The sequence below is a fragment of the Gopherus flavomarginatus genome, chromosome 12 (genome assembly GCF_025201925.1).
Source record: "Gopherus flavomarginatus isolate rGopFla2 chromosome 12, rGopFla2.mat.asm, whole genome shotgun sequence".
Taxonomy (NCBI): domain Eukaryota; kingdom Metazoa; phylum Chordata; order Testudines; family Testudinidae; genus Gopherus; species Gopherus flavomarginatus.
Window position 1 is genome coordinate 49,669,788 of NC_066628.1, and position 20,192 is coordinate 49,689,979.

The 20,192-nt window shown below is 44.7% G+C and overlaps 1 protein-coding gene across 1 annotated transcript in view; it reads left to right on the top strand.

The window, feature by feature from the left end:
• The window catches only part of NPLOC4 (NPL4 homolog, ubiquitin recognition factor), a 42,114-nt gene that overhangs the window by 10,826 nt on the left and 11,096 nt on the right, over positions 1-20,192 (top strand). Inside the window, exons 5-12 of the mRNA XM_050921103.1 lie at positions 1,117-1,165; positions 2,043-2,137; positions 3,330-3,453; positions 4,174-4,353; positions 7,138-7,224; positions 8,763-8,834; positions 9,857-9,983; positions 12,648-12,808. Coding sequence (XP_050777060.1) covers positions 1,117-1,165; positions 2,043-2,137; positions 3,330-3,453; positions 4,174-4,353; positions 7,138-7,224; positions 8,763-8,834; positions 9,857-9,983; positions 12,648-12,808 — 895 coding nt within the window. The remainder of the gene's footprint in view (positions 1-1,116; positions 1,166-2,042; positions 2,138-3,329; positions 3,454-4,173; positions 4,354-7,137; positions 7,225-8,762; positions 8,835-9,856; positions 9,984-12,647; positions 12,809-20,192) is intronic.

The window sequence follows — 20,192 nt, forward strand, 5'->3', positions numbered from 1 at the left end:
CTGAGTGCCCCACCCAGCCCTGTTATGTTGTCATCTTTAGTGCTGCAGCAGAAGGGAAGCTCAGAAAGGCGTAGCCTTTAAATGGAAAATATTATCTAACCTTTTCGAGCTGATGATTAATGAGGGAAATGGCACATTAATCTTCAAACAAGAAAGGCAAAACTCTTCACTTCTTGGTTTAAAAAACCCCAAACCAAAACCTGGGTTTAACGTGACCACATTTTTCAAGAGAAGAAAGGTATTCTTAGCAGGGAGTCGAAGCACAGTGACAAATATTTATGATGATAAAAAATGTATGGCCAGGGTTGTGCCTGTATTTGTGGCTGCATATCAATCTAAACCTGATGGGAGGCTGGCATTCTGCTGAGTGCATTAGCAGCCTGTAGTGGTCCTTTAATGTGGGAGATAATGTTCATACAACCTTATTAAAAGCAGTGCTGCGCTGGCTCCCATCCATATCCTCCTAGTGAGAGTCAGCAGCCATGTTCATCTGCTGGGGTTTGCTCTTCAGAACCAGTACTGACCAGTTCTTAATGCCCTGGCAGGGCTCCTGTGGTTTCCAAGGAGATCACCTCAAAAGGGGAGTTTTTTCCTTGTCTTAACTTTGGCCCAGCAGGATTTTATCAGTTAGATAAGAGCATATTTCAGTGTGTTCCAAGAGCATCCTTATGCAACTGATAAAGGATGAGTGTGTTGGTCCTTGTTTTTTTAAAGTAATGCAGCCTCTTGCCACCACCCACCCACACCACAAAGCATTGCGTATCTGGCTTGAAACACTGCCCTGAATGAGAGTTCTGCAAATTTAGGGGTTATAATCTGAAGCCTGTGCATAGACGTGTTTAACTAGTGGAGATGTCTGCCAGTGGAACAGGTGTGTAAGAATGATTGTGACCTCAGACTTGTAGGTTAAATCCAAGATCTTGCTCCCAATGTATGTGAAATTATTTTTGATTCCTTCCTTTTGCCCATGGTCTATCTCATAATGTACCAGTGGATGCTCATGGCCCAAATGGTTAGCCAAACATTCCAGATCTGTATACTATACAAAGATTGTAAAGTCTGGCATGGAGTGTCTTTCCCATTTTAAATGTGACCTTTTGTTTTCTTTTCACACAGGTGTCGACATGGCCCTTTGGGTAAATGTGTGCATTGCGTACCACTGGAGGTAAGGAGTCAAGCTAAACACTTCAACCATCTCTTATTTATGTTACTTTCTGAAGTCACCCTTCTTTCTCCAAACTCTCTGTACCTGCTTAAACACTTCTTGAAGCTTTGCCTGTGTAATGGTAGCACTTCTGAGAGGCAGACTTCTGATATGTTACCCAAGGCCTCCCATTCACACCAACAATAGCTAAAGAAACAAGGTTGGTCCTTTGGCTATAATGCTGCCCTAGGATTTCTCATGATTAAGGCGTTTGTTTTTCTGCTGTAATGGATTTAGCAGAAAATATTTTAAAAAGCCCCCAGGCAAACCTTTGTGTATGAGATTTTGTCTTCTCTCTTCACTTTCACTCTGGATCTCTGTGCCACTCTTTGCGTTCAGTTCACTCTCCCTTCCCCTCCCCCGTACGGATCTCAATGCTTCTCCTCAGATTTCCAATGCACCCTGTTTAGATTGAAAACAACCGTAATAACAACAGATACTCTCACCTGTTTCCCTAGTGCATGCAGAAATGGTTCCCCCAAATGAGTGTGGTCTTCTCCCCCCCATGAGTTCAAACAACCTCAGAAAGAACATTTAGGTCAGCTGGTCTTTTTGTTTGTCATTATTTAAAAAGCCTTGTGCCTTTGAGTCTATTTGTGATTTGTGGAGAATATTTGTGTTTTGAGCAAGTATGAATGAATATTAAAAATACTGTGAAGTCCCACTGTACCTGTCACATGAGACCATAACTGTCATGAAAAAAGGCCCAGAGTTTCTTGATTGTTTCCACACTGGGAGCCAGTGGAAAGTTGAATCTAGAACAGCCATTTGTTCAGTGATCAGTGTATTATCAGACAGGTGTCTGACCTGGCTCTCCTTTGTGTGGTGTTTTTCGCAGCCTTTTGATGAAGATTATTTAAACCATCTGGAACCTCCTGTGAAGCATATGTCGTTCCATGCCTACATCAGGAAGCTGACCGGAGGAGCAGACAAGTAAGAAACTCACTGCAATTAAGGGAGCCTTATAGCTACAACAAAGTACACAAACCTTGCATGAATGTTGGTGGTAATAGCTATTATATGGTAACCCTGGGAATATGAATCCTAAGAAGTAGCTTCACTTTAAACTGGCAAGGTAATTGCTTACAAGCAGCATTGCTGAAGTTGGAAGGAAGATCAGATAGAAAGAAGAAAGGTCACGGTATGATCAAGAAGCCAGGAGTCGACCTCAGGGTGGGATGGACGGTGCTTTCGTGAATCAGGAGAGCTTTTAGCCACAATCCACTTCTGCTTTTCAGTTAAGTACTAAGATTTGTAGAAAATCAAAGCTCAGATTCCCTTGGGGCCTAGTTCCCCTCTGCCACGGACTCCCTGTGTGACTTCGGGAAAGACTCTTTGCATCAGTTCTCTGTCTGCAAAATGCGGGTGACAGGACTTCCCTCCCTCACGGGGTTGTGAAGATAAACTCATTACTAGTTTAGATAGTTTAGATAACGCCGTTATGAGGCCCAGGTAAGTACCTTAGGCAGAGGAAGTGCTGAACACACTCAGCTAGCCAGTGGATGTCAGATGCAAACCTATGGCTCCAAAGCAAGGCCACAAACTGAGGCGATCAGCAGCATTCTGTGAAGGACGATGTCCCTTTCCCTGGAGCTGAGTACTCATTAGTATTCTAGCATGCCTTTCCTTTAAAGAGGAAACAAGTGGAACCTTCCCTTCATTCCCTGAGGAGGTTGTCTTGCTGAAATGAAACTCAAGCATGGATTCTCATTTTAAGAGGACTCCAGCTTGCAATAAATTTTATGCACAAAAAAGGAAACTAATTTTGGTCATGCAGTGTAACACATTCCTTGCCATGTGCAATATAAACTGTTTAAACTGCAACCAAATGACTTTTATGTGCATTTCTAACACTTTTGTTGGCGCCATCAGCTTACTGGAAAGTTGTCCAGTAGTTAGAGCAGAAGGACCAGGACTCCTGGCTTTCATTGCTAGCTCTGCTGCTGAATTTACTGTGTGACTTTGGACAAGCTGCAGCATCCTATAGAGGTGCAAAGTATCAGTGCACAATGTCTGTTCTGTGCCTTGTTACATACAAGGTGCTTGACTTGCTAGATTCTTTCTAGGAGGCAAAGGGTATCCTAATATGCTAAAGAAAACCCACCTTTCTTCCGATCTTATTCAGGGGGAAGTTCGTTGCACTGGAAAATATCAGCTGCAAGATTAAATCTGGCTGTGAGGGGCATCCTCCCTGGCCAGAAGGCATTTGCACCAAGTGCCAGCCAAGTGCTATCACACTCAACAGACAGGTGAGTCTTGGCATTGGCTGTGCTGAGGTCTCTTTGTTCTTCTACACAGAGAAGCCGTTATTTACCTTTTTTATTTCTGAGCTGGAGAAAACGTCCAGGAGAGCAGCTGTCTTGGAGTCTGGGAGCCTTTGCATATTGGCAGGTGCTAGGGAAATGGCTGGTTAATGTCTTCAGCTGCTGCAGAGAGCGACTCTGAAATATGCTGGGTTCAGGAATTTCCCCATAGTGCAGAGGACATTTGCACTGACCTGAGCTGGGACAGTGCTTCTCAACTCTCTGTCCACATGGGATCCGAAAAACCACCTGCAACTTCTTGTTGCAACCCACTGAAATTCTGCAACACTTTGCAGTCAGAAAGGATTGGGGGAGTTTGGTCCTAGCAAGAAGCCAGAACTGGTTTTGGGTGCTGGGTATTCTGAGTGCTTTCCCTGCATCCTGCCTGTGCTGCGTTCTGCTCTGGTGGGGAGAGTCGTGTGGTGCTGCAGCAGGAGCTTGGAGCAGGGAGGGATAGAGCAGTCATGGGAAGGAGGAGATGGAGCAAGCTAGCTTACCCTTCCCTCCCCTTACTTCAGCAGGATTCTGATTTTTTCTTTAATTGTTGGGGGACACCCCAGGCAGGTCTGGAGAGACGTGACTGGACTGGAAGTAGGCACGCTAATTTCTTACATTGGTCTGGAATCAGGGTGCTGGCCTAAAGCACTCTTGCATTCTATCTAACAGAAATACAGGCATGTTGACAACATAATGTTTGAGAACCACACGCTTGCTGATCGCTTCCTCGACTTCTGGAGAAAGACAGGGAACCAGCATTTTGGGTACTTATACGGACGATATACAGAGCACAAGGACATCCCTCTGGGCATCAGGGCTGAGGTAGCTGCCATCTATGAACCTCCACAGGTAAAAATAACTCAGCATAAGAATGTTGTAGCTTTATTTATTAAAGATGGCGATCGGGGAACGTGGAACCCACTTTGTTTAGGAAATCACGTGATGTTTTCTGCAGTAGATCCTAGAGGGAATCTGTCAAGATAAAAATCATAGATTATTACCACTGAAATTACCATTCACATTTGCTTTTCCCTGTTTGTGCTCTATGATTTTAGTTGCCCAAGCACAGGGAATTGCAAAAGGAAACACAGTGCAAGTGACTTCCTTAGAGTGGGTTTCACTTTCAGGTTCTCTGTGGAATTGTTTGGGTTGCAAAGGCTTCAGTGGGAAATTTTTGTTTGAAAATGTGCCCGGGGAAATATTTCTGTTGCCCGTAAATGTTGTAAAAACATCGACAAAACCAACATTTTGAGTCAACATTGCATTGTTTCTCTTTATGAGATAAGAATCGGCCATGCAGAAATCTACCATTGCTATGCGAGGGTGGCCAGATCTGTTTGGAGCAGAATGCCTCAAGTTTTAACTTTACACTGTCTTGGTAGCCTGCATTTTAGAAGAGAGTAAATTAGCATTTGATTTTACCTGACACTGTCTCTCTCTTTCTGCTGCTCTTGTTTCAAACTCTAAAGTTTGATGATGAGCTGGCCGACACCTTAGTGAAGACTGGTCCAATGCCCTAGCTTGGCCACCAGTTTCATATTTTAACTTCTACTGTGGCATTTTGGGTTGTCTTTTGTTTGCGTATAGGGCCATAAATACACAGTGAACTTTACAATAAAGATTTAAGATTTGTTGCTTGTAAAAGTCACTAGGTGGCGCCGGTCACTGCCTGAGAACCCTTCTGGCCCTAACTTCAAAGTGTTGGACCACAGCTGGTTTCAGGAATAGGAGTTCCAGCGAAACCAAATACATAAAATAGATTTTTAATAATTGAATCAGACATTAAAAAGCTGAAGCTGTGTAAGTTTAACAATGTAATTGAAAATGTCTAGCACTATAGAGAGACATGGTGGAGGAGGTAATATTTTTTATTAGACTAATTTCTGTTTTCTTCTCCAGGTCTGTGTAGCTCAAAAGCTTGTCTAATAAAAGATATTCCCTCCCCCACTTTGTCTCTCCCGTATCCTGGGACCGACACACCTACAACAACACTGTAGAGTAAGAATAGTACCTCAGGATCGCAGTGTGCAAGGGCATTCAGAAATCTTATTGTAAGTCCTGACTTCCTACTGATTTAGAATGGAACTGAGCAGCCAGATCTTAGGCTTTGTCTACACTACCACCTTTGTCAGTAATGTTGGTCAAGGTTGTGAAAAACACACCCCAGACTGGCATAGGTTTCACTGGCAAAAACATAGCTACTGCTGCTCATTGGGGGTGGTTTAGTTATGCCATCAGTGGTGCAGCTGTGCCTCTGTAAGGTCCGTAGTGTAGACAGAGCCTTAGGCTCTTTAGCAGTATTAAGACTAGCAAAGGATATTGGAGGTATCTCCTTGGATAGTTGCTCACTGAAGGGCTGCATTATATACAAGGCTTCATCTGCAAGTAAGGGTACAAAAAAGTGAAGCTGGAATAGTATTTAACTTCTCTTTTTAAGGACTAAGAAGCCCCGTAGGGTTATCCTGAAAAGCAGCAGATGTCGTATTTCTGTCTAACCACAACTGCCTTCGCGTCATGTTTAAAGATCTCCCTGAAATCCACACAGTCTAGGAAGCTGAGTGTTAAAGCTTTGGCATCTTCATCAGTTTCAGTGTGTTTCAGTATTGCAGCATAGAAGGAGAGATAAAGCTGCCATTCCCAGGGATGGATTTTAGATCAAGTTTGACTCTTCTCGTCCCCTCTGTAGAGAATTCAAATTGTATGTGTTTAGTGTGTATATGTACACACCCTGTGTAGGGAGGCATGGAGCATGAATTTCATTAATCCTGATTTGTCGTTGGATTCACTAGGAGTAAAGTCGCAGTCAGTACTGAAAGTATCATTCAGCTCTTTGAGAAATGATTACCGCATGCGTATGTGAATAGTCTCTCAAGCCTTTAACAGCTCTGCTGGTTTTATTAAATGCCAGGACAGCCAAGCCCAGCTTGTTGGCACAGTGTCATTATAAGCCTTTTATATGTTTTAGAGACACACACACAAGCATTGGAAGCCAGTACAGCTTGTAGTGTCTTTTCCAGCACCACGATGGTGTGTAAGGTAGAAGCGAGGAAGCTTCCTCCACTCTTCTGGAGAGAGAAAACTCTGCTCTTCTGTCTGGCAGAGCATCTCATCCTCCTCCTCCCCAACCCAAAACCCAACAACAAAAACTCCTGCCTTTGAAAGCACATCCAGATGGCTGAGACTTGATTTCCAGAGCTGAGAGGAAAGCCTGAGCATGCTTTTGGATTCACCAAGTCCCTTCCTACGTGCTACTCTAACATTCGAACAAACACAACAGGAGCTTAGACCTGCCAAGTCGAACGGGGATTCAGAAAAATGGTCTCATCTATGCCTTTCTCTAGAAGTGCTCCGAGACCATAGTGATGGGCTCGATGTGTAATTGTCTAGATAGAGCCCCTTTGTTCGTGCTTTGCAGGCTAAGCCACAGGAGTCCTGTGAGGTGGGTATAAACTGGCTTTCCCAGGGTCCTCACAAGTCAGTGGTAGAACTGGGAATGAAACCCAGCAGCTGAGTTCCCAGCCCCCTGCCTCACCCACTAGACAGCCTCTCTTGAAATGGCCAGCATCATAGGAACTGGTTTGCCCTGGATTTTGAATGTTTGATTTATGAGCCAGTTCTGTTGTTTGCTTACAGATTGGTACACAGAACAGCCTGGAGCTCCTAGAAGATCCCAAAGCCGAGGTTGTGGATGAGATTGCTGCAAAACTTGGCCTGAGAAAGGTAGTAAGATGTTGCTGGCTAATGCGTGTCTGGGAGAAGGGGTTCTTGAGTCTCTCTGTGCAGCAGTCACTCCTCCTCGCACCTGGCTTGACAGGGTAAAATGAAGGCTGGGCGCATTTTGAAATCTAACGTATGTTTACTGGGGCCGATAGCTCTTACGCTTCTAGGGGTTAAAGTAAAATAAGAATTTGTCTCTGTGCATAAATATTGAGCAGTACAGCGGGGCTGTTCTGCGCAACTCAGCAGTCCACTGTCTCGAACAACATCAAAGGGATTAGATGTTTCGCCGTGCTTTCCCCTCAGATAAACACATTCCGCAGCATCTCTGACAGGTGCTAATTTGGCACAGTTGTGGTTTGAGTTTTCTTGTGGCTTTTATTCTGTCTATGAGATGTTCTGTGGAGTTTTTTGGTGTTTTGGGGGTTTTTTTTGGTCAGGATTCCAGCTATCAAAACCATAGTGCCTATCTCTCAGTATTCATTTGGGGCTACATGTGGCAAGAATTATTTTGTGTACAATTTAGATGTGGAGTTCAGCTTTTAGTCCTTTATTTCTCTTGTATCTGCAACCTGTCAGTGATTTAATCAAGATACATGGATTTCAGTGTCCTCTGTATGCAGATGACTTTCAGATCTATACTTAATTTTCCAGGCTGTCTGAGGGTATCACTCACTGTGCCATGCTACCACTAAGTATTGAATGTTCTGAGATTTTCTGATGTTGAATATTTTCAAGCTGGAGGTCTTGCTCAGAGGCAGGCGTACTCGCACGTCTGTGGTGAGCTCTGTTGCTCTCTCAAGATAAAATCTGTGTCTTACTGACAGAGTCTGAAGCAAGGAATCTGTGGATGTTATTTGACTCCAGTTTTTTCTTTGTTCCTCACATTGGGTCTGTTAAAATCACCAAGGTTAAAAATGCATAGTTGTTGGCTGCAGATCTGTAGTGCATGCTTCGTCTGTCTCGTGGCCTCCCTGCGAGTGGGTAACAGCATTTCTTAGTTGAACGGCTTGATATTGTAGAAGTGAGTTGCAAGGGAGGATTTGAATAAAGAGGGTATCTATAGTATATGTGCAGTGAAAAGGCATGAATAAATTGCTGCTCTGAGCAGAGCAGGCTGGGATTGGGGATACATTAGAATTGAGTGGGAAATGTTAGCTTTATGTTAACGAGTGACTACTAGTGTCAGAAAATGAGATCACTGGTGTTGCTGATGCTCCTTCACTGTGAATATTGCACAGCAAATGGCTTTTTGCTGTGGGGGAGGTGAAGGAAGCCCTGCAGCCTCCAGGTTTTTCCATGAAAAAATTCCCCAGCAAGACATAAAGAACTGCAAGTCCTCTCGGCTGGCTAGCTGATACTGCAGATGTGTAAGTTGTGTTCAGATGAGCACCATGCAGCTGGGAGAGTAATTTTCATCAGGTGCCGCACAGCAGGCTCTTGCAACTAGGTCCGAGGAACCTCTCGGTCGAGTGAAAGAGATTGCCCTTTAAAAAAAAAACGGGGGGGGGGTTGTTGTTTTATTTTGTTTCAATTCAAAGGTTGGCTGGATATTTACGGATCTGGTCTCTGAAGATACACGGAAGGGGACTGTTCGATACAGCAGAAACAAGGTGAGGAGCAAGAGCATCAGTAATTACTTTCTGTATTTATTGTTGTTTATGGAGCATCATAAATGCAGGCTCTGCCCAGCAGAATCCTGCCCCGAAGAGCAGAAATGAAAGGTGCAAGTCGAGCCATTGCAGTGTAGGGTGGGGTGTGTCTGTTGTAATTACAGTGTTTCAGGGTGCACCTGGGTCTTCAGAGGCATTTGGAGGGGCAGGAGTGTGATCAATGAATGCTGATTGGGAGCCCACCACAGGCATGGGAAGCAGCATGAAGTCTCCTTCCCCCACTCCTGAGACAGAACGACTGATTAAGAGGCACTTTGGCAGAGTGTAGGAAGCAGGCGCAGGTTCACGCAAGGGGTGAGAGTTTGGTGAGCAAATCAGCATTGCCTCCTCTGGAGACTGCATTGCTGCCTGAACCTCAGAGTGCTTATAGTGCAGTGGCTCTCAACCTTTTGTACTGGTGACCCCCTTCACATAGCAAGCCTCTGAGTGCGACCCCCTCCTTGGAAATGAAAAACACTTTTTTATATATTGAACAGCATTCTAAATGCTGGCGGCAAAGCGGGGTTTGGGGTGGAGGTTCACAGCTCGAACCCCCCATGTAATAACCTCGTGACCCCCTGAGGGATCCCAACCCCCAGTTTGAGAACCCCTGATATACTGTAATATCTGAATGGTGCTTTTTATCTCCAAACTTCAACCTTCCTATGTTCCTGTGATGTAGATCAATATTATCCCTGTCTCCCAGATGGAGAAACTGAGGCACTGGAAGGTGAAATGATTTACCAGGACCACACCATCCTGGACAGAACCAGGTTTAGGATTCTGGCCTTCCTGACTGCTAGTCCCCTGTATTCTGTCCTTTACACCCTCTGTTTGTAGTATTCCATTCACAGCTTTCACAAATGCTTTACTCAGAAGCATATTTTTAACGAGGTATCTTCAGTTGCAGCCCAGTGAAATGGAGGTGGGGCACATCTCATAGCTCCATCATCTTGCTGTGTTTTGTTTTTATTTTTTCCTAGGATACATATTTTTTAAGTGCGGAAGAGTGCATCACTGCTGGAAACTTTCAGAACCGGCATCCCAACATATGTCGCCTATCTCCAGATGGTCACTTTGGATCCAAATTTGTCACTGTTATGGCTACAGGTATAAAGTGGCACAGAGTTGCCCTTAAACCCTCGTTTCTCCTGGGATTCTCTCTTGTGGTCACCCCAAAGGAACATGCACTTCTTCCCAATCAAGCTACAGACTGTTCTGACCACCTGAAATCTTTCAAACTGTCTCCCATCAGTCCTAGTAACAAGTTTTAGGTCATTCTCAAACCCATCAAGTAAAATAGATTTCCCTTACTCCATGTTCTAATTGTTCTTTTTCCAACTGTTTCTCTAGCCCCCTTCAATGCAGTTAGGACCAATGGAGGGTACTCCCACCCACCCACACACACACACTTACTTCACCTCCATAGAATTTTCACCCAGGAGTGAAAAAAAATTAGCATTAACAACAAATACCATATGGCCAAAGAGTGACTGCCTGTTTGTCTTTTAAATGTTACACCTGCTCTTGAGACACCACAGAAGCAGCAGCCCGAGCCCCTGGAATAACATGCTTTAGGGAGCGTGGACTTGTGGAACTCGAGACCCGATTCATAAAACAGATTTCAGCCAGTTGAATGTAATTGTGCTCTGGGAGGCACTTCTCTCTCAAGTGCCCCTTCTGTTTTTTAGTTACTTCTAGCTAATAAAATTATAATACCTAGTGCTTGCGTGACATGTCACATCTTCAGAGCACTCTGCACTCAGTGACAGCGGCCTCTCTCCAGGGAGATTAGGAATGAGTACTGGCCACGTTACGAACTGAGACCCAGAGATGGTGACTGGCCGTGGGCTGCCGAGCCAGGATTTGAACTCTGGAGTTCTTTACTCCCTGCCCAGTACTCAGTCCATTAGACCATGCTTATTAATCTCTTGTAAGTTTAGCTCCATAGGAAGGGTGGAAGAGGCCAGAGTGCCAGTTAGAGCACTGCTGTGCATGAGAAGTGGCTTTGATTCCCATGCTCTTGCTACCCAGCAGTGGCAATGTATTCTAGACAATTTGGGGAACACCATTCTCTGACTCCCAAGGGTATTATATACAGGCCTTGTAAGCTGAAATGGTGGAGGCTGCAGTACCGGTACACAAGAATTTTGGGGTCTTGAAAGTTACGTGTGATGGTTCACTGTAAAGCCAGGGACCTTTAATTCCCTCGTGTATCCATCAGTGAGAAACAGATACTAGAAAAAACCCTTCAAAGTGAAATTCAGAGTCTTCCTAAGTGTGTGAAATGTTTTTGTCAACAAAATAAAATGTCTAAAGCATCTTGCAGGCTTCTGTCACATGAGAATTTTTCAAAGAACTTCTGCAGAGTAGAGTAGAATACTCTGATGCACGTGGCCAGTTCCTGGACGCATTGGCATGTGGCGGGGAAATTACAGAATTAAAAATTCAATCTGCCGTTCATCTCCAAGATGACACAGATGTAGTCGTTTAAGGTTTCCCTGGGCCAGGTTCTGGGGTCTATTTTAAACAATGAAAAAAGCAAGAATTCCAATGTAAAGAACTAAAGTGCAATATGATATTGCCTCCTCTGAGCCCCAAGCTTTATAGATGTTTCTGGGGCCTTTTTCAGTAAAAGGTCCATGTGACCAGACAGCTGCCTCACACCTTCCAGGCTGCTAAACACATTCATCTCTTCTTACAAGATAAATGTGTATATCCCTTTTCAAACAAGGTGTTTTACTGAGGAAATGGTGGTTCCCTTTGTTCGGGCCTTCCTCGTGTTTGGCCCACGTTTCATTTCTGGGAGTGTTTGCCCCAGAGCAGAGGGAATCTGAGGCTAGGAAATGAATGTTTCCTTTCCTGATCATCTGGTCCAGATAATTTCATTCTGTTCTGTTAAATCAGCCCATCAGGTTTCTCTACAAGCACTTGGTTTGTTCCTTGTATGCAGTGTAAATGTAAATGTGCGGTTTGCATCATCAGCGTTGCCTTTTTAAGATCCCCTGCATGGATTAATTTCACTTCTCTTTGCAGCGTCCGGTGTCACACATTAGCAACACACTCTTACCATTTATATGTGCCTGATTTTCTCTCTGATATCTCATCGTGTTCTAATAGCAGACAGCCTGCTGATGCTTAAATTAGCCAAATTAAAGCACTGATTTTGTGATCCGTGACAAAGCCACCTGAAGCTAGTGTCTTGGCTTCCAGTTTTGTGTGTCAAAATTCCCCTGACCCATCCATTCCTGGCTGAGAAAATGTTATGCTTTTGCCCATAGTCCTGTTTGCCAGGTGATCAACCTAAGTTGTTGTAGCCTGGAATTTGTTGTGTAGACCTTAATGCCTAGTGCACAGAAATAAAACAGGACAGCAGGAATCACAGTCCTGGTTTTAATTTTGGAGAGTGTTTCTGCTGAAGAGGGAGGCTTGAGGGCTGTGACGCTAGGTTGAGATCTTGGCCTAGTTAAATAAATGGCAAAACTCCCATTGATTTGAGTCCAGCCAGGGTTTCACCCCAGGAATTGATACCATTAGTTTAGCTGGGAAAATGCTCTTGAAGCCGGGTGAGATATAAAGTAAGTATAGGACATTTATGGGAATCCTTGTTTAAAAGTACTTCCTAATATAGCAAACCATGCATACAACTTGCATCAATATCTAAAGCCAATGTCATGTTTAATCTGGCTGTTTAAACCATAATGCTGTCCAGTGGGGACTTAGAATAAGTCCGTTCCTCCACTGGAGTGGTTTAAAAGTAACTTTCTATTCTAGGTGGTCCCGACAACCAGGTTCACTTTGAGGGTTACCAAGTCTCTAATCAGTGCATGGCACTGGTACGGGATGAGTGCCTGCTGCCGTGCCGGGATGCACCAGAGCTCGGCTATGCGAAGGAGTCCAGCAGTGAGCAATATGTGCCTGACGTATTCTATAAGGTAAGGGGTAAGGACTAAAGATAACAGCTGAAGTATGTGTGAGAGAGGCATATGGGCTAGTTCTGCCGAGGGTCTGGAAGTCGATGTATCCAACTCAGTGAAAGGACACTTTGAGGTTTTGAACTATTTTCGGTAGTAACCATTCACCGCGTGTCCACAGGAAGTAATTGTGTAAGCTCCATTTCCTCCTCCTAAAAGTGCTATTATGGTTCCCAGTGCAGTAGTAGCCATTGGCTATCTAGCCTATAAAGGAGGTCTGCAGTGATCCACGTATGGCCTGTAGCAGGCACTCTGAATTAACCACGTCTTCTGTGTTTATTGGCGGTGGCTGCCATGCTTCTCTGTTGACTTTTAATCCCCCGCTGAGTGTATTTGCTTCCTGCTCTCCCCAATTACATTTACACACACAGTGCACTGAAGCAAATTGATGCACCAATTTAAAGCCACCATAAAAGCAGGTTCCTAACAAGATGGTGAGAATTTATTGTATTTAATACTTGTATAAGACACCTATGGAACAGCATCAGGCACTCTGCAATAACACACTGAGCAGGAAAATGGAAAATAAGGCTCCGTCTGCCCAAAGAGAGCGCCAGCCAGAGGAGAGAGACACCACGCATACCCCAACCAAAGAGTAACAGTAGCCTGTGAGTATAAAGGCAGGGAAGGAAGGGGTTGTTAGACATTTTTAAAAAAAGGGAAGGGACTGGAATATATATAAGCGGCCACACTGGTCAGACCAATGGTCCATCTAACCCAGTATCCTGTCTCTGATAGTGGCCAGTCCCAGAGCTTCCAGGGGAGTGTACAGAACATAGCCACCTCTGCCTTCCCCTCTCAGCTTCTGGCAGTCAAAGGTTTAGGGTCACCCCAAGCATGGGGTTGCATCCCTGACCACATTGGCTAATAGCCACTGATGAACCAACCCTCCATGAACTTATCTAGTTCTTTTTTGAATGCGGTTATACTTTTGGCTTTCACAACATCCCCTGGGAATGAATTCCACAGCCCTGTCTTTTCTCTCTCTCGTGCTGCAGTTGGTGCCTGCTATTAGAGCCTTTCTCTTTGGTTGCATGATAAGCCTCAGAAGCCCCTCCTGATGCACGGTGGAGGCAACCTACTTTCAGAGCAGGAATCTACAAGAGGATTAGGCCATCAGAACCACATGTGCAGTGTGGCATGCAAAAGCCCTGTCAGTAACTGGACTACTGCATGTATGGAGTCTGTAGTTCTTGTTAGAGATGAGTATTCCCTTTAGACATTCATTCCTAGAGTTTTTCAAACCTCTTGCCTCTCTAGAATTGGATTGGAAAGGTGAGAATAATGGTGCTGCTTCTCAGAAATCCTGTTTGCTGTGTTTTGGTGCTTCACAAACAGGGATGGAGAAAATTAAGTTAATGGAGGTGCTTGCCAACGAATTGGCCATCCATCATCCAAGGCAGGTCTCTCATCTTTATTTATATCTGACGTTCGTGATCTGGTCTGCTTGTGGCACTTCCTATTTGAGAAGTGTCGGCTAGGCCAGGCTGCCTTGCTTGGCGCTGTTAAAATGAGGGCAGCGTTCACCACCGATAGCAAATCTTGCAGGAACGCTTTTATGTGCCCCAAAGTGGTGCTGAGTGAAGTTCAGGAAACTGCTGATCGGTGAGCTACTCTGCACGTTTTTTTCCTGTCAGTACCACACTATTGGTTTGCCCTGATGCCACCTGCAATTGTGAAACACCTTCCAGCCACATCTCTTCATCGCTCTAGCAGGTTTTCCCCACACGTGATGCTTGCAAAGTGTGTTCTCACCAATGAAGCTGATTCTGAGTCCCCACCACAACATCATACAGGCAATTCCCAAAGGGTGCCCAAATGGCCCACTGAGGTTCTCACTGGGACCTTGACAGGTGGCCAGGGGATATGCCTAATTTGAATGAATAAAGCTGGTGCAATTGCGCTTGTCTTGAATGTGAAGGTGCAGCTCATGCTGACTGCGGATCACTGCATGCCGTGTTCCATCTCAGAAGGCAAAGACTCGACTCGGGTCCAGGAAGAGCATCGTGTTGGCCACAGCCCATGTCTCCGGGTCCAGAGCCATTGTAGTGCCGCACTTTAATGAGACATTCAGAGTCGCGAGAAACCAGTGTATGTTCTAGCAAGTTCTAAATTCCACTTTTTAACCCGCATTGATGGATGTAAACAAAATGCTCACAGATTACTTCAGAGTTCTGTGGAAATTTCCATGAACCAGTGATTCATTGGGTCAGTCTTCAGATTATTTCAAATGTTTTATAACTCAGACCCATATTTGCCTTTTTCATTATGTGCTTTAGGAAGGCTTGAGGGGTGCTCTGGTGGGTGTAGTTGTCCTTTGCAGCCCAACATGTTTGAATTCAGTACCTTTTACTTTTTCTGGAACATTTTTAAACTGATGGGAAGCGTTGTCACTTCTGGGTTTAAAGACCATTTGGGTCTCATTAAATGCAAAAAGGCCTGAGGTCAGAGACACTACCTTATAGTCAATGGGTGTGTGACAGCAAGCTTGGCGAAGCATTGCTTAAGCATTTTGTTGGGAGCAACAGTCCTGAGTAGGTTTGACCTTGCAGTGAGAAGACAAAGATGGTTAGTAATGTAACACCCTGGCCACTCCTGTCAGCACAATAGCAGGAGCATTGTCCAGCTTGATAATTAGTCTGCCTACCTTTACTCTTCAGCCTTTTGCTTCCTGCCTTAAGCAGTCATGCAGGGTTGCTGTGTGCTCTTAAGCAGCTGCCACATTTCACCTCAGTTGGCTGTTTCACTGATGAGCAAGAATAATCCATATATGTAGTGTGTGGATCAGCTTGAAAAGCACTTTAGGATGAAAGGGGCTATATTAATGTAAGTTTATTGTGATGGTTGGATGAGAACCAAAAAACCAATGTTTGTGTAGTGTAGAATATATTTATAGAACAATTTAGCATCCGAGTGTGGGAAGGGAACTATTAAATTCCTGTCTCCACTAGTTGCATAAAGGAGTAGATGCATTTTAAATTCCTGCCAGTAGGAAAAGGTGATGTTTGTAAAACTGGAGAAGTAGAAAGCTGCAAGTGTACTACAATCTGCTCATCACATAAGGAAAAGATCTTGTATCTTTGCTCTTAGTATGTGTCGTCTTTGCTTTTGAAATGACTTAAGAAATGTCTCTGAATTAGTAATGCTGCAGAAATAGAAGCCTATGTCAGGGATCAAAGCTTATACAGCTGGGAGAAATTAGTGAGAGTGTTACAGGTTCGAGGACTCTGGCAAGCAGGCAAAGAGGTGCTTCAAGGCAAAATAACAGCTCTCTTCACTCATCAAGGCTTTCTTGTATGGCGCACATCAAGATGCATTTGTGGAATGGGGTCAGAGGCTAGTATGCCCCTCAGTGTGTTACAGCTGTTGCTGAAAATAAGGTTCCCACGTGAACCAGTGTGACTCAATAGTCTATCAGCTGGAGACATGTCTTAAATATCATGAAAACAGGAAAACTGATGGCACCAGATTTGCTCTGTTTCATAACCCAAAGTATTTTTCTTTAGCCGCTTGCCTAATGATTCCTGTATGTCTTTACCTTTCTCTTTGTATTGGCCTCTTGCCCTGCTACTCACAGAAACCATCCCATTAGCACTGGTAGCATGGCGCTTTCTCTGAGTGGATATTCAGTCCATGGGGTGTGAAAGCTGTAAATGTGTTCTGGAGTGAAAATCGGGAGCTTTCGGGACCAGGAATATAAATTATTCTGCTAAATAATTTTCTCATCATGATCAACTCGAAAGGAAAAACCATCCTACTGGTAAACCCAGCGGTTCAAGGTGCGGGATTCGTGAAGACTATCAGGTGTTGCAGTGCAACATTCTGTGTTATTGCGATGTTGCAGAAAGACTGGTAAGCACTTCTCAACAACAGTAACTCCACGCAAATCTGCTGAAGGTCCCCTCTCTTCTCAATATGCAGACACACAATGGCTGTAATTATGATGGTAACCATTCTCTCCTCTAGCACGAAAGACCACAGTATTGTTAACCTCCTCCTTAGTTCATTTTCCAGCAGTATGGGCAGGCTAAAGATTTCATTTTGTATCAGGACTGCAGAAGACTTAGGTTTATCCTAATAGGTTAGAAGTCCCTGCCCTCTGTCTCCTCACTCTTTTTGCGTGTTTCTGGGAAGTAAATAAGTGCATCTGTCCAGCTTGTTTAAGCGAGGAATGTAACTTAAACATTGGGGGCCTGATATTGGGATTGAAGTGAGTGGGATCTGTGGGTGCTCAGCACCTTTGGAAATTTGATGGTGTATGTGTATCCTTACGGTCACCTGTGTGCTTTGTGCTTCTGTTCATTGCTGCGCATTGTGTGTGTATGTCGCAAACTCTTCAAGCTGTCTTGAGCTAATCTGCAGAATTCATGGCTTTCCATTAGCAAGCTGTGGCATTTTGTTGCGAACATCAGGTTGCAGCGCTGTCTTGAAGTCGGTGGTAGTACTGCAGGACTCTAGCTTTAGACTTATTTCACGAATGTCTCAACGGTCTATCAGGTGGAGCAAAAAAATGCGAGAGCTGAGTTTTATCGACCCTTGGAAGTAGTCGTGGGTTGGTACTTTTGTGGGACTTGGTTCTCCTGTTAACTTTAGGCAAATACGTGGGATCTCAGCGCAAACACGATGTCATCCTTGTAGTGCTCTGGGATGGGAAAAGATTGAAGCTTTTTTTAATGACACTTGTGTTACAAAAGGGACATTTCCCCTCATGCTGGAGGTCCATGAGTTTGGTCTTTGCATTTGGATGACTGCTCAGCCTCATGCAGAGTCAGCCGTGAGAAGCATCAGCTGTTCAACTTTCCTTCCAGTTCCAGCTCTGGAAAACCCCACTCCGTCCAGCTCTTGGAGTGACTTGACAGCATTTTGCTGTTTTTTATTAAGGCCGAATGGGATTACCAAGCCCAGTTTCTCCTAGCCCAATGCCAGTCTCAGACTGGACTGTGTTACAGGAGCTCAATATATAAATTCCTCTCCTCCTGCCTGATGAGTGTTACATATAACACAACACAACTCCACTTCTGGCTTTCATTAGAGGAATCCCTGCAGGTTATGACAATGGGAATTCTCTGAGCAACCAAAACATGGAGGAAAGTTCTCATAAGTGGAGAAAAGAGCTCTGCAATCCGTTTTTTGTTCTTCCTTTAAAACCTGCAGAAGGGTGCTGCAGTGGCTGCTCCCTCCGGCCATTGCTCAGGAGCGGCTAGAGAATGGACCGGGGGGTGTTTCCATCTTAATCTTAACAAACCTCATGTCGCAAAGGTTCTCCTCTTGCGCATGCCTTTGTTTTGTGAGAGGAGCTTTCCTGAGTGTAGAGTCCTCTGTCCCCAGCCGAGGATAGTTGTGGGGGAAGATGGAAGGACGGACACTGGGTTTATTCTTCTTGCAGAAGCTTGCCACACCTAGAGAGTTCCCAGCAGTGAGAGACTGGATAGATGTTCAAAGGTCACCCTGTCTCAGTTGGTGGGGGAGAGCCGTCCTATAGTAGCCACCTGGTCTGTACCAGGAAATGCTGCTGCCTCTCAGTGAGTATAAAGCACATGGCAGTCCTTAGCATAGTTCAGAAAATTGGCTAGTTCTGTGCCTGTAGCAGTTTGGCTAAGATTAAATAATCAAAAGCAGGCCCTGTGGACTTTTACAGCGTCTTGAGTGAGTGAGTTCTCATTAGAATGCCATTGCGATTGGGAGTGAAAAGTCTGTTCCTAGGTCTGTGCTAAGAGGAAGCGTGTGCATGTAATATGCTACTAATACCCACTTGTATTGGCCTTCTCCAAGCTGTGTGTGTTGGAGCTGGGAGAGGTTTCCTTCAGTCTCAGAAATATCCCAGTGGGAGCCCGCAGCGTGGCTCAATGGAGACTGCTCTGGACAGGGAGTCAGGAGTCTCCGGGGTTCTGCTCCCAGTGCTGTGTGAGCATAGGCAGGTCTTTCACCTCTGCCTCAGAGGATGCCGCTTACCTTTGTAGTATAATTCTGAGATCTACAGGCGAAAAGCACGAGGTAGAAGCTAAGTCATAGTGTACTCAAAAACCCAAATAAACTTGGTCTAACTCCAAAGCAACATAAGCTGCGTGAACTGAGGGAAGATCTGATCATGAGGGAAAATATCGTCAGTGTAAATGAGTCTCCATATGAAAAGGTTCTTCCCTTGGAGAATAAGGAGTCCTGGTCCATTTGTTGTACTTAGGCCCCAGTAGCCTCAGTCATGGACCAGGACCCCATGGAACAGAGGCAGTCCCTGCTGCAAGGACAGTCAGTGTAAGACAAGAGACAATAGATGGATACAGACAGGGGAACACAAGTGGGATGATATTGGGCAGTGTGGTAGGTGGTCTCAGATCACTAGCAGTCCAATTTGCTGTCAAGTTTTTTTGTAGGCATCATGGCAAAGGAGAGTTTGAAGTATTGCCCTCACCCTTAGTGGGTGGCTGATCGTACGTACGCTGGTTCATCACGACTCAGAATCTGAACCCTTCCCGAGCTGTCCTCTCCCCGTTGCAAGCCTGCAGCCAGCTTGCCAGCAGAAGCATGAGAAAGTTGAGAGTAACTTCCTTGGTTAATGATATTTCTCTGCGCCGATGGATTAATCATTTTCCTATTGGGAGACAGAAGCTGCAGTATCATTAGGTCAAACTGTTTCAAACTGTTGGGATTGCAGGAGCTGATCTCCGCTCCTGTCTCTAGGATGATTCATTGCCCAATTCCTCTGGGGCCTATTGCTTGATTCTTGTCCAGACAGTGAGTAGAATTTGAGCCTTCATTAACTCCTTGCTGCCCTCCATTTGAAGCTGTGGCTGCTAAGCAGAGCACATGGCATTGCCTGGCACTGGGAATCCCGGAGTCCCGAGTTACAGGAATAGTATACCACATATGTGGATAAAGGCTGCTAGTGCTCTGGTGACTGCCAAATTTGGAGTGATCTCATAGCAATCCTCCCAGCTTGCCATTTGTTAAGCTATAAAATGTAACTGCCTAATAAAACTGTACATGTGGGGAGGGGGAAGGTGCCTACTTCGTTCCACAGGGAGAGAGGCACAGACACTTCCTTTAGCTGGGGGATGTTAGGTGTCAATTTAGTAGTAACAATTTTAGAAAATATCTTTCAGGCCTTAGTAGCATGACATTAAAAAGAAGGCTTTTATTATGGAAATCCCCAGAGGGGAAGATTAAAGCGAACAGGTGCTGGAAAAATGTTTCTGCATATTAGAACTTAATTAGATTTGAAAATGAATTCCAGATGGGCTAATTATGTGTGAGTTGTTGCAGGTTCTTTCTTGCAGGGGCAGGAGAGTGTTTGGGGAACTGATGTAGCTTGATTGGATTTGATTCCTAATTCTTGCAGTGTTGCTGA